Genomic DNA, 14,745 nt, shown 5'->3' on the forward strand with positions numbered 1-14,745 from the left:
GCAGGTATTTTCTCAGTACCTTTTCTCGGATATTGAGAAAAGGTGTTGGGGTTGTGTGTGGGAGAGCCAATATACAACTTTGCATTTCATCTTTGTTTAGTCCACTGTTTACATTTTCTTTCTTTCTCTATACTCATGTGTATTATCTATTTGCCAACTGAGAATAACCTTTTATGCTTTTAATGAAGTGGATTGTAGTTCTACAATAAAGTTAGTCTTCAAGTTGCCACAAGTCTTGTGATTTACTTTCGTACATACAATGGTACTTTTGAAGAATTCCTTGTGTTGGCTAGTGAACAAAATTGTGCAATTAAAGGACCCAGTGGCTACTTTGCTGTTTGTCTAAAAGTTTGATATTTCTAAATTAGCTGCTTGGTTATATTTGTCCATTCAAATAAGGTCTCATTAAGTTATAAAGAAGAATGTAATCTAACAAGATGGCTTCTGGTTTTAAGTCTTCAGAGAAGAAGTGGAGAATCCACATGACTGTGAATAGTCTCTGACTTATAAAGTAGGACAAGGGCTGTTAACATTTGGAATGGTAATGGAAGAAACAGAGTTGGTAACCAGGGGAGACAGTGTGAAAGGGAAGTCAGAAGAGTGAGAACTTGAGGGCGACTTAGGAGTACTGTGGTCTTCATGGCAGTTGCAGTTAGCCTGAAAGCTTCCAGATGCATGAAAAACAGGGAATGGAGCTTTAAGGGGTGGGATAACACACGGCACAAATGAAGATGGTAGCACCACAAATCTAAAAACAGCAAAAAGATTATGTCAGCAGATGCAGGAAATGATTTTGTTGAGAAATATATAATAGAGCCCAGCACAATTAATTAACAGCTCTTCATTCATTCATTCATTCATTTAAACATTTTTATACCGCCCAAAACTTACATCTCTGGGCGGTTTATGTCAAGATAATGCTCTGGAGGACTCATGCTGCTCCTTTTGAAGAGCACGAAAGGGACCTCTGATAATAAGTGAAGTTCACCTGATGAATTAATGTTTGGAATAGGTTGCCTTAAGCCAAGAGAGTAGTTCATGCAATTAGTAAAATTGCTCAACCAGTACATGTTTGTATTGCATGTTATCAGGAATGTGCATTCCCATCTGAAATCCCAAGTTGTGTTTGGAAGGAAGCCCCATTAAGTTCAATAGGAGTTACTGCCAAATGACAGTGTTTTATTCCTTTAAACTGTTTGTGTGCAGAAAGCAGTCTTTTGGTTAGAGTTGTGTGGTGGTAGCACTTTCAACAATATGATTTCTGGACACAGAGCTCTTTCAGCTGGAGCAGTAGGTGACTATGCCAGCTTTGTGGTAGGTGGATTCTCTTCTCCCAGAGTGGAAGGCTGCTTGCTAGAATTAGAGACATGTCCTTTGCGATCCTGGATATATTTTTTAACTTGCTTAACTGGGAATAGGCCTCACCTGTTGCATTTGAACACAAGTATTCTATATTCTCTCTATATATCTATATCTATGAGCTATTGTGAATTTTTCATTTCATAGGCATCGGCTTTAGGGACAAAAATTATTGATGAAGATGGCCTATTTGAACTAATTCGAACTATGCCGGGCAAGAAGTCTAAATATGAAGTAGCCGCTGAAGCAGAGGTTTGTACAAATTAACTTTAATTTGCAGCTCAGAGGAGTATTTATAATATGTAAACTGTATCCCCCCCCCCCCGCCCACATTACTTTAGTATAGATGGGTATGTGTGAATTTGATTGTAGTGATGCTGGAGAAAAGAATGCTTAACCCTCTATCTGTGATATGTTTGTAACAAAAATCTCCTTTCCTTACCTGAAGAGGAAATGTCACATGCTCCTTTCAAGGCAAAGAAAAGAAGAACATTTCCTCCCACCCCCATCAGTGGTTAGGAAATCAGCTTTGAGAAGGACTACTTTCATCACAGCAGTGGCTCACTTAGAACGGCTTAGGCATCCCTTTGCCCAGTGCCACTGCTTCAGTTGGCTTTGCAACCTCCAGAGCCTGCATTTCCCTTGAAGACACACATGCTTGGAGACACATTACCAATCCCCTAGTATCCTGTGTAGTTTGTCCCTCAGATTCCTAGCCATTGGCTATAATTGGGGATGTGTGTGTGTGCTCCTGTGCTAAAATATAGAATTCAGCATCAGGGTAACGGAACTCCTGTGCTTACAAAAGTTGTATTCTGTGATCCGTGTGAACGTTGCAAAATAAACTTCTGAGAGGTTGGCAGACTTTCAAACCTCTTTATAAGGCCTACAAACGTAGTTATTAAAAAAGAAAGCAAGAAAGCTGGGGTTTTGGGGATAATAGAATTCTTTATCTTGTACTTGTGCAGGCTTACAAAATATGACAAGTTATGCATGCACTGCTTGTGTTTGATATCCATACTGCTGAAAAGTTTTGTTGCCAGATGTAATGAGCCGTGTTTACACTTTTATTTCAAATACCTGTTGGACAATGAAGAATGTATCCAAATAATCACTATGTATGTTAGTAGGATGAGTATCCATTCTGCAAGGTTGGTGAAGATCTCTTTTGTGTGTAGAAACGCTTTCTCTTGCCGGCAATAGTGTCTCGTCAAAACTGCCCTTTAACATTGGGGTTACACACGCATGCTTGAGAGGAGAGCTGGTTTTGTGGTAGCAAGCATGACATGTCCCCTTGGCTAAGCAGAGTCAATCCTGGTTGGCATTTGCTTGGGAGACTACATGTGAGCACTGTAAGAAATCCCCCCTTAAGGAATTTGCATGCAGAAGGTTCCCAATTCCCTCCCTGGCATCTCCAAGATAGGGCTGAGAGAGACTCCTGTCTGCAACCTTGGAGAAGCCAGTATTTGTAGACAATATTGAGCTAGATGGACCAATGGTCTGACTCGGTATAGGGCAGCTTCCAATGTTCCTATGCTTCCCTCCTGCTGGGAAATATATTTGCAGTAGAGACTAGCATGCAAGCACTAGCTGTAGGTCTGCAGGGCAAGATTAACACAATGAGCTGCCATATGGGAAGATGATGGGAAGGCTGTTCACACATCTTAAGAGCTTCTGGAATATAGTATCTGCTTCCCCAGGTCCTCTTGTCTACCCGTTTTCTGGAGCTGCCACCAGTGATCGGACTCCCTACTCACAGTGAATAGGAGCTGTCCCCACCCTACCAAAAATATCTGTGGTGATGTTTGGTACCTTATCAAAACCAATTTCACTCTTCCTATGACTGCTTTGTGATGGAAGAAGTCCAAGCAGGATCAGCCTCCCTTCAACTCCAAAGCAATCATGGGTAGTGGGAGGTACTGGCCTCAGCTATTTGGTGTGATGTATCTGATTTCAATTTCATCTCTGCCTGCCCCCTGCTCTCACTAGGGCAACAGAGAGTGGCAAAATCTGCCTCCCACTAGCATCAATGTGATGGGGAAGAGGGGTGCCCCACTTCCTGCTTCAATTCCCTAAGACTTTCATTTGTAGAAAAGGAACTATTAAAGTGAATTAGTGGGATGCAGAATTGATACAGTAGATAGAATCTTGGACCTGCAAACGTTGGATAATTTCAATTCAGATGGTCGTAATAGAGTTAGCAAATATGTCTTTGTTCACAACCCGTATCCTTTTCTTAATCCAGATGGACACATGTTAGTTGATGTTGCAAAGCGTGCTGCTTTAGACCTGGCTTGATCTCAATATGGGATGCCATGGTGGGTTAAGCTAATTGAATGGTAACAGATTCAAAGCTGACTGTAGACCAGGCATGCTATTTCTTAACCAGGTGGGAACTGAGACAGTTTTGGATCACTTTTGTTAAAGGTGCTTTGCAGCCTGGTTCTGATACTTAACTTGTGGCAAGTCTGTTTGAGACAAACTTTGGTTGTTTATCTTTGGTCAATTACCATCTACATTTAGAAAATGTCTATGACTAACGAGTTACCAGGCATTGTTTGGCTAGGATTATCTAGCTTCCTCCATGCTGAAGGTCAGCAGAACAGAGTGCTCTGGCTAGAGAAATCTGTGCTGAAATCCTTGGAAAACAAGGCCTGCATATTTTATTTGGAATAAATGATATGATCGATCAACCTTTGGGGTCCTTTTGTAAATGCTAATTATTTGAAAAGGTTTGTAGGGTTTCTGTCCTACCTTTCTATTTATAAGAAATACCCAAGGTGGTTCACAAAAAAGAATACAAGGAGTCTCCAACTTTCAAACGGGTTGCCCACAGTTAGGGGAGCAGCAGAAGAGGTGGCATGCCAGCCTCATACCTGTTCTTGATCTCAGCCTGGATAGAATCCCAGGGATGAAGTGTCTCTCTTGCATAGACCCTCACATGAAAGGAACTGAACCAAATAAGACTTGCTGTAAATAAATGGGCCTGAAAAGTATTACAGCATATCTTAGAGTGATAGTTTTCAAACTTCATGGAACTCTTTCCACATTGCTGAGGAATCCCTACAGTATGTTTCTGCCAGAGAGATCCCAATCATTGCAGAGTGCAGGAGAATGTGGGGATGGCTGATCCTCATTGTTTCCCTGTACAAATGGAGTGTGTGCTCTAGAAGAATATTATTATTATTATTAATTCGATTTCTATACCGCCCTTCCAAAAATGGCTCAGGGCGGTTTACAAAGAGAAATAAAACAAATAAGATGGCTCCCTGTCCCCAAAGGGCTCACATTCTAAAAAGAAACATAGGACACACACCATCAACAGTCACTGGAAGTACTGTGCTGGGGGTGGATAGGGCCAGTTACTGTCCCCCTGCTAAATAAAGAGAATCAACATGGTAAAAGGTGCCTCTTTGCCCAGTTAGCAGGAATATATTTACATGTTGCCATGTGCATGCATGCACGCACATGCGATCTTTCCCTGTACAAATGGAGTGTGTGCTCTATAATATATTTACATGTTGCCATGTGCATGCATGCACACACATGGGATCTTTCAGGGAACTTTGTCCTCACTAATTTTATTAAGAAATTCCCAGGAACATAGTTTGAAAGCTACTTTCTTAAAACTCTGGTTTCATAGTACTTCATGTATATTCACCTTTCTTTCAAGGCAAAGAAAACAAAATCCAAGTGGGAGAAAATGCCCCAGAAAGCTGAAGCAGATAAAAGAAAAATAAGTCCAGCAAAAAGAGAAAGTGAACCTAAAAAGAAAAACCCTACCCCTGAAAAAGATGATACCTTGAAATCCATCAGAAAGGTAACTACGGAAGCAAGGAGAGGTCTGGACTTTGAACAGAAAACTCTGGAGAAGAAGCAGGCTCCAAAGGTTGTTGAGAGTCCAGTTCAAGAGACAAGTAAAGGTGGAGGAGAGGTGGTATTGTGGGTGGACAAATACAAGCCCACATCCCTTAAAGCAATCATTGGGCAGCAAGGCGAGCAGAGTTGTGCCAATAAACTCCTGCGTTGGCTTCGAAACTGGTACAAGAATCCTTCAGAGGACAAGAATGGTAATTATACAATAAACTCTTCTGGCATTTGTCAGCTCCTCCCTCCCATCTTCAGATGGTTTAATTTGTTTACACCAAATCACTGTCTGATTCAGACATTGTGTTGAAACTTGGTTTATTTTAATCCAGTTTAATTTCTGAATCTAATTTCTGTGTTAGAAGTGTACAAATGAACCAGATTTCTGCTTCCTTTTTCCTTTCAGAAATAAACCACAGATGCTATCCTACACAGCTTTGTCTTGCTGCGCCAAACAGTTATATAACTAGGTGTAAAGATCTAAGATTAGTAAGTTTTCAGTCCAGAAGACTTGCTTTACAAACTGGATTCTCAGAATAAGTTCAAAGCTAAAAATCATTATGAATATTGTTTTTCCCAATGCAACATTCAACCTGGTTTAAGGAAAATTAAATCAGGTTTCGGTGTTATCCTTGAAACAGGCTAATCTGAGGAAACATTTAACAACAACAAAATTAAAAATCCAAGAATGTAATGTGATTCAGAAGAGGTTTCTACTGGGTTTTCTGGCTTAGTTTTAAAAAGTTGAAATATGTGCCATTTCAAGCAGAAAAGATACAAGCCTTGGGGATGTGCACGAATCGAGATTCATGCACATATTCGGCACCTTTAAAAGTGAGGAGAGCAGATCCGTACCTGCTCCTCTGCTGTTCCATGCAGCCTGAGCATACCATTGGTGCTTACCACAGCAGCCCTCATGCTGTGGCAAGGTGGCAGCACACCCATGGCCTTAGTGCATGCACTGTAGCCATTTGCATGGTAAGTAACATGCTGACCACACAAATGGCCACCGCGCATGCCATCACTGAGTAAGGGCTGCTGGGGGGAGCGCTGCTGGGTGTGTGTGTTGCTACAGCAGGAAGCTGCGTGGAGCAGTAGAGGAGCAAGTCTGCTCTCCTCACTTTTAAAGGTGCCAAATCTGTGCACGAATCTGAATTCATGCACGTCCTTAACAAGCCCACAGTGAAATTACATTTGGTAGTAACCAAACTAACTGCCCTGGTGGAAGCAATGTTCTGGCAATCTTTCCCTGCAAACCCCCCCCCCACCTCCTGTATGCCCCCCTGAAAAGCAGATCTGGATCATGATCCGTTGCATTCATAAGGAATGGGTTCTCCACCTGCGCAGGGACCTTGTGGGTAGATTGACTAGCTCCTCTTGACGCCCACTCTGCCTTGCACGTGCTTCTGTTGAAATTGTGCTTCTCTGTGCTTCTGTTGAAATTGGCAGTTGGGGGCACCATTTTCCCAGTTTCTATTTGACTGTCAAAGCGTCAACACCTCTTTGCTGCCCCCTCAGTTCATCTAGATTCATTTGAGAGAAAAATAAGAAATTCATGTTTATTTGTATTGAACTTGGATTGTTTTTGACTATTCTTAACATTTAACGGACTGGTTACGGTGTTTTGGACTTCTGTTTTTGGTGCTGTGGGGCTGTAGCCTCAGGGCGCGCCTTTAACGGCAATGGAGAAAACACTAAAAAAACATTCAAGCGTTGTGTGGACTGTTGGGCTAAATTACTGTCAACGGACTACCATAATTCATGCCTCCTGAGCTTAGGAGAGCAGCACAACCCAGCAGCATGCAAAATATGTTCTTTCTCCAAACAAACCTTAAAGAATCAGGCACTGCGTCTATACTGTGCCTTTGATACCGACCACGACGCCGGCAGGATTACCATGCTCGCCGTTTGCTGCAGTGCCACCCAGAAGGAAACTTCACCTGTCTCTGGCACAAACACCAGTAAAATCCCCTTCGACACCAACACAACATCATCATCATCATGTGGAGAGAAGAGATGACTTCATTGACTTCACTTCAGAGCATGATCAGATTCATTCATTCATTCATTCATTCATTCATTCATTCATTCATTCATTCATTCAGATTTCTATAATGGTGCCTCTTTGGATCCAGATACAGCTAATATTGGCTATGCTGGATTCATCAAACAGCATCGAACCCCCTCAGGGTCAACTTTTCAAGACTTTTTAAGCAGTAGCCTTGACATTGAGCAGGATGCCGAAGAGATTCCTGTGTCAGTTCCTAAGACACTGTCAACTTCGCCACTGTGTATTGCTACGTTGGGGACTACAATGCCTGTGCGTCTGATGTCACTGTTGCATGTTCAAGATCCTGTGGTACCAAGGTCTTCTCAGTTGTTTTCACAGTCATCATGGCCAGCTGCGGCTACTACTTTGCCATCTTTATCATGTGAGCTCTCAGGGACTCTGGCAGCAGGGAGTGCCTAGCTGCACTGGTAGAAGGTCGTAGGGAGATTACACATTCTTGTGGATAAATAAATAAATAAATAAATACTGTGCCGACTGCCTGCTAGATGCAAGCTGTTGGGCCTAATCAACTGATACAACCGGTGCAGCCTTCTGCACTGCATCTGAGTACTTCTGCTCCCAGGCCACAGGAGGTTCCAGAGATGTCTGTTCTGCCGCCTCAACAATCTCCTGTTTGACCAATGGTGCTGAAAAAGAAAATGGCGCTTCCTGTAGCACCTCCACTGGAGGTTGTGATGGTTATTCGTCTGAATCCACCAACGCTGATTCAGATGGGGCTAGCCATCCCTCAGATATGGATCTACCTTTGGATGTGCCAACAAAGACTTCAACCTCTCCTTCGGAGGAGTAAGGCATATCATGCCCTGTTCAGGGAGATGGCAGAGGCATTGGGTCTGGACTTAAAATCACCTGAGACTGATTTAATGGATCTTGTCACAACATGTTGGTGGCTGCCAGAACGCCCCATCCTGTTGCACTCCTGATGCTTCCTGTGATAACTGAAGTGGTGCGGTTGGCCTGGGAAGTGCTGCAAACCTCCACGTCTATGTCTAAATGCCTAGAAGACTTGTATAGAATTCAGGAAGAAGACAACACATACCTCTTGCATTATCCAATGCCCAACTCCTTGGTAACTGATTGAGTGTTCAGGTCAAAATCTGGCTGCTGTCACACTATGCCTTTTGATAAAGAGGGAAAGAAAAAGGATGCTATGGGAAGGAAGATCTATTCCACCTTTAGTTTGGCTATAAGAATAGCTAACTATGCGGCCTGCTTGGCCAGATACAATCATTATTTGTGGGACGCTTTACTACAGGACTAGTCTTCGATGATTCCTGAGGAGTTCCAGGACAGATTTGCAGAAGTGTATGAAAAAAACCACTGCTGTCACTAGGCAACAGCTCAGCACTTTTAAACATTTAGCTTATACTGAATCCTGGGCCATGGCAATGGCGGTAACCATACACCGTCATGCATGGTTAAAGTCCACAAATCTTCAGCAGGATATGCGTGACCGTGTGGAGAACCTGGCCTATGATGGAAAAGACTTATTTAGTGAGAGCACGGACTCCACTATAGAGTCCTTAAAAAAAATAAAAAAATCAAAGTATACAGCCAAGACATTCATGGCTGCAGCCTCTATGTCTTCTGGAACATCCTGTTACTGCCCGTATGGGAGGCAACGTGCCCTTTTCAAACAAGAGCAAAAGGATTTCAGGCATCAATATCAGCCTTACCAGAGAAATAAGGGTTTTGGCCAGCGACCTAAAGGCCAGAACAACAGGCCTGCTAAAGACCAGACCAAGCAGTCTCTTTGATCTGTTCCGCCACCCACTGCAATCCGGCTAGTTGAACCAACATCCATCTTCCAAAGCACAAAACACCTGCTTTGTAGTTGCCAGCATTTCCATCAAAGCATGGCAACACATAATATCGGACCAGTGGGTGCTCAGAATTATCAAGACTGGTAACTCTTCAGAGTGCAAAACTATGCCTCTATTCTCCGGTATAAAATACACAAGAGCAACTCCTATGTTGTTGGAAGAAATGCAAGTGCTGTTGGAGAAAGAGGAGATTGTCCCAGTGTGGTAGTCAGAGAGGATGTCTGGATTTAACTCCCGTTACTTTCAGATCCTGAAGAGGTATGGGGGTGGGATTTGGGCATTCGTGGACCTTTGGGGTCTCAATTGGTTTGTGTGGACATGCAAGTTCAGAATGATGACATTGAAAGGAATTCTGCCTTCCTGTGCAAGGAAGAGTGGGTGGTGATGTTAGACTTAAAAGGATGAGTACTTCCACATTGGAATTCAAGAGAGCCACCGCAAGTATCTGCAGTTTTCAGTGGGAGATACAGAATACCAATATGCTGTCCTACCTTTGGATTGTCCACAGCCCCGCGTGTGTTCACGAAAGTCATGCCAGTAGTGGTGGCACACTTACAGACAGAAATCGTTGTGATTTTCCAATAACTAACTAGATGACTGGCTTCTGATGATCCGTTTTGTATTACACATTGTGGCGAACAGCAGGTACAAGGAGAAGCATTTTAAAATGGGTGTTGGACGGTACAGCAACAGTGTTGGCATATAAACTACTTGGAGCTACTGGCTGTGGTGTTGGCTCTGAAGGCATTCAAACCCCAGCTGCGCAACAGGGTCGTTCAGTGTCAACTTGACAACGTCACGGCCATTGAGTATCTCAACTGGCGGCAGGGGAGGGGGCAGTGTCTCGCTCCCTTTTTGCCTTTAGTCTGCAGGTTTGAAATTGGTGTATCATCCACATAGTATACCCTCTGGCAATACATATACAAGGGGTGGTGGATAATGTGCTGTCAGACAACCTCAGCCGCTCCATACAGCACTACGAATGGGAGATAAACAGCATTTATCTGATGCGGGTGTTCAGTTTATGGAGACATCCGACCGTGGACTTGTTTGTGACTGCTGTCAACAAGAAGCTTCCAAGATATTGCTCATGTGCCGGTGTCGGCCGGAAATGAGAGATGCGTTCCAACATGCATGGAACAAGGGGTTCCTTTACCTGATTCTGCTTCAGCCACTTCTAAACCGTGTACTGGCACAGATTATGTGGGACAACATCAGTCATTCTGGTAACGCTGGGGTGGCCTCGGCAGCCCTGCTTCGTTCTGCTTCTCAAACTCTTGAGGGGGAATTTCCACAGGTTTCCTCTAAGGCCAGATCTTTTAGTTCGGGACGGCGGAGCAGTGCAGCATCCAAACATAAGAACTCTGCGGATGACAGCTTGGAGAGTCGGCTTCTAAAAAAACTTAATAATTAACAATAGAAAGCCGACTACCAGAAAAGGTTATGGATGTAAGTGGAGGAGGTTCAAAGAGTATGCACGTACACAGGGTTTGTGTCCTAGTAAGGCTACATTGCGGCAAGAATTGCTATACATGACCTCTTTGAAATTCAAGGGCTTAGCTAATGTGTCCCTCAGGGTGCATCTTGCAGCTATTTCTTCAATGCATAGCGGTTGGGATGGCATCACTGTTTTCCCCCCATCCTAACTGTAAGAAATTTCTGAAGGGTGAAAATAACTTGTATCACCCAATACGGATGCTTATGGAACAATGGAACTTGTCCTTAGTGCTGTCAACACTCCTTCGAGTCTTTGAATGAAATTTCACTCCCGTTAGTCACACTGAAGACGATTTTCCTTATAGCTATCACTACTGCAAGGTGAGTGAGTGAGCTCACAGCACTGCAAATGGACATTCCATATACGCAATTCTGTCCTCACAAAGTAATTATGCGGTTGGATCTGCAGTTCTGTCCTAAGATTGTGATGGAGTTTCATTTAAACCAAGATATTACATTACCTACCTTTTTTCCAAATCTAGACTCACCATTGGAAAAAGTGCTGCATTTGTTAGATGTCCGGCGTTCTCTGCTCTACTATCTAAAAAGAACCAAGGGCATTAGAAGGACAAAGAAACTATTTGTGGCCTATAAAGGCAGGGCCAAAGGGCAACCAATATCATGACAACCACTCGCACATTGGTTGGTGGAATTAATAGTGCAGGCATATAGACTGCAGGGCATAGATCCACCATACACCATATGGGCACATTCAACGAGAGCGTATGCATCTTCTGCAGCACATCTGTCAGGAATCCATAAGGCTGACCCTGCAACATGGGTCTTCACAGCCACAATTAAACATTATGCTATTGACCTGTGATCTGCTGAGCAGGTGTGGTTTGGGAGAAGTGTTTTGAAACGGGTGTTGTCTTAAGGCTTCTAGGACTACTGTGTCCACCACCTTGTTGGGAAGCTAGCTAATCACCCATTCTTTATGAATGCTATGGATCATGATCCAGATAAACAGGTTGCTCACTTGTAACTTATTATCTGGTAATGATCCATAAGACCCTCCCAGACCTCCCCACTACAGTAGAGGTGGGCTATATGTTTAAAAATAAAAACAGACATCCCGCCTCCCCCCCCCCCCCCGGCTCCCCGATCATATTGGCACTGGAAGATCGGCTTCAGGAAGAGGGAGGAAATCTTTGGTAACCAATTAGGCATCTTCCAAAGTGTGTCTACTTGTTTTCCAGAAATTCTCCCCCCTCCTGCAGTGACGTTCTGGCAATTTTTCCACCCCTCTTCCTACATGCACCCTGCTGAGTTCCCCAAAAAGCCATTCCTGAGGGTTGAGGGACCCTCAACAGTAACATCTGATGCAATGCAGAAGGAGGGAGGAGTCCCTGGAAACTGAGTGGAGACAACTTCTGAGGTGGAAGAACATTGCTTCTGCCAGCAGTTAATCTGGATCGTCCCTTCAGAAGCAGCCCTGCCTGCCTGATCATGCTGCTGTGGCTGCGGACCCATTTCCCAGTATGAGTGGGGGGAACTCAGTCTGTGCAGTCTGAAGCAGCTTTTGTTGCTACAAGACTGATTGAGGTGGCTGGTGCCAGATGAGACAGGGACTGCAGGAGGGGAGGAGGGTACATCTCTGACCCCTTGGAAGCAGCCCGATCTGCCTGGTTATGCTGCAGCAGACACGGGCCCCTTCCTCAGTATGAGGTTTTTTTTTAATGTGGGGAAATATTCAAATATGACAGTCCCTCTATTGAATCTAAAGTGGTACAATCTTAACTGATCATTACCAGGTAACTTTTGTGTATGTTAATGCTATTATAGCCACTAGCTGACCCCGCACAGAGCATCTGTGTGCTCTTTGGGACCGGCGGTTACCTCTCCCTTCCCCTTCTGCCCCAGTTTCTGCTTCTGGGCCCAGCCACCTCTCCTCCCCATTGCCACTTCTGCCCCCGCCTGCCACTTTCTTTCCCCACTCCTGGGCCTTGCCTCCGTGGCCGGGCCGGGCCCGCCACCTCTGGCCTCCACGGCTGGGCTGCTGCCACAGCAACCAACCCTCCTGGGTGTGCCTCAGCCAATCAGGCGCATCTGCCGCCCAGCCAATCAGCTGGGCTTTGGGATGCACATTCCAAGGCACACCCAGGAGAATTAATATAATAGATGGTATTCAGTATTAACTGAAAAGTAGAAATAGCATCAACTTGCAAATAAGTCCTCAGAGTTACTAGTCCAGCCTATCCACACATCTGTGATAACTGTTTATGACACTCTTGAGGTCTTGAAAAGGGCAGGGAGAAGAAACTCTCCAAACTTACAAAATCAGCCCTGCCTGATTCTTGCTCAGCGTAGGTAATCAGGCATTTAGCTATTTACAAGCCTGATTCATTTGGCTAATTGGAAGCTTTGAATGACAGTTTTCGGGCACTGGTGGCTGTGAAACTTGTTTTGATGTGCTCTGTTTCACTGAACAAGATCATAGGAGTTTGCCTGTCTTTATCTACTGACAATGTGTGATGTGGGAGGATTAAACCTTTCCTTCCTTCTTCACAGTAAAATCCAGCAAGTTTGGAAGCAAAGATGATGGCTCTAGTTCCAAAGCAGCTTTGCTTTCTGGGCCCCCAGGGGTTGGTAAAACAACAACTGCTTCGTTAGTTTGTGAGGTGAGTTGTAACTTCACAAATGGATGTTGAAGGTGAATGGTGGGGAATGAGGAGGAGTTTCCATTGGGGCTTCTGATTAGGTATAGTGCTTGTATAGTGGCAGAAATGCTTGACTACAGTATTTTGATGCTGTGATTGCCTTAATGGCTGCTATAAATACAGTTAATAATTAACACATTTAGAAAATAAAACTCTAATGGGCGTCATTTTGGGGAAGTGACAGTGGCTAGTTTACAGCCAAATCCCCCCCACCCCCATTGGAGAATAACAGTTTCTGGTCTGGAGGCAAGTAGTGTGTGGAGTAGTGGTGTCTGCGGCAATAGGACTTGTTAACAGTCTATTAAGGGGTCAACAGGTGGGGCCTTGGACCTTCCATTACATGGCTTGTTGGCCAGAGGTCTAATTGGAAGAAGAGAGCCCCTGCCCCCCCATCGTGCTGCTTTTGTTTGTGTATTTTACTAAACTGTTTTGTTTTAATTAGGAACTGGGTTTAAGTTATGTGGAACTCAATGCCAGTGACACTCGCAGTAAGAATAGTCTGAAAGAGGTGGTTGCTGAATCTCTAAATAACACCAGTATCAAAGGATTCTGTTCAGGTATCTTCATTTTTCTTGATAAATGTTTCTAGCTAAAATTGCATTTTAGATAAATGTTACTTAATTCTCAAACTTACTGGCCCACTGTCCCAACTTCAATGTAATTTAACAGTTGTAGCAAAATTTTAGAAAGACAGGTTTTGGGGATAAGATCTCTGTGCAATCTTTTTCCTCCTCTGTCTTGCCCTCAGGGACATCATCTTCAGTTAGCACACAACATGTCCTAATTATGGATGAGGTGGATGGAATGGCTGGCAATGAAGACAGAGGAGGAATACAGGTAAAATTATTTCTTTGGAAAGGTATTTGTAATCACTCCTCTTCCTTTATAATATACTATATATTGTGAGTGTGAGTTTTTGTTTTTAAATATTGCTATGTGAGGAACGTTTCGAAACTCGCTCGGGTGGCGGAAAGTTGTAGGAGCTTAAGATAAGGTTGGGCTGGATCAATTTGGTGGGTAACAAATGACCATGCAAAACTGATCTTTGAGGTAGGAACATAGGAAGCTCCCATATAGTCAGACCATAGGTCCATCTAGCTCAGTATTGTCTACACAGACTGGCAGCGGCTTCTCCAAGGTTGTAGGCAGGAATCTTTCTCAGCCCTATCTTGGAGATGCCAGGGACAGAACTTGGAACTCTCTGCTCTTCCCAGAGTGGCTCCGTCCCCTGAACGGAATATCTTACAGTGCTCACACAAGTAGTCTCCCATTCATATGCAACCAGGGTGGACCGTGCTTAGCTAAGGGCACAAGTCATGCTTGCTACCACAAGACTAGCTCTCCTCTCCATGTTCCCGCACAAAATTGTTTCTGCACCTGCGCAGTAACTCCTGTGGAAGAATTCCAAAGCTCCATGAAGCACTTTTTGGCTCTGCTGAATTACGCGTGTGGCCCAACCATTATTTTC

At 43.9% G+C, this 14,745-nt stretch overlaps 1 protein-coding gene across 5 annotated transcripts in view; it reads left to right on the top strand.

Moving 5' to 3' along the window:
• The window catches only part of RFC1 (replication factor C subunit 1), a 90,946-nt gene that overhangs the window by 55,891 nt on the left and 20,310 nt on the right, over positions 1–14,745 (top strand). For all 5 annotated transcript variants that reach the window (XM_053254057.1, XM_053254056.1, XM_053254059.1 and 2 more), the window contains 5 exons: positions 1,507–1,611; positions 5,033–5,429; positions 13,129–13,238; positions 13,720–13,834; positions 14,026–14,114. In XM_053254057.1, coding sequence (XP_053110032.1) covers positions 1,507–1,611; positions 5,033–5,429; positions 13,129–13,238; positions 13,720–13,834; positions 14,026–14,114 — 816 coding nt within the window. The remainder of the gene's footprint in view (positions 1–1,506; positions 1,612–5,032; positions 5,430–13,128; positions 13,239–13,719; positions 13,835–14,025; positions 14,115–14,745) is intronic.

The sequence above is a fragment of the Hemicordylus capensis genome, chromosome 5 (assembly GCF_027244095.1).
Source record: "Hemicordylus capensis ecotype Gifberg chromosome 5, rHemCap1.1.pri, whole genome shotgun sequence".
Classification (NCBI taxonomy): Eukaryota; Metazoa; Chordata; class Lepidosauria; order Squamata; family Cordylidae; genus Hemicordylus; species Hemicordylus capensis.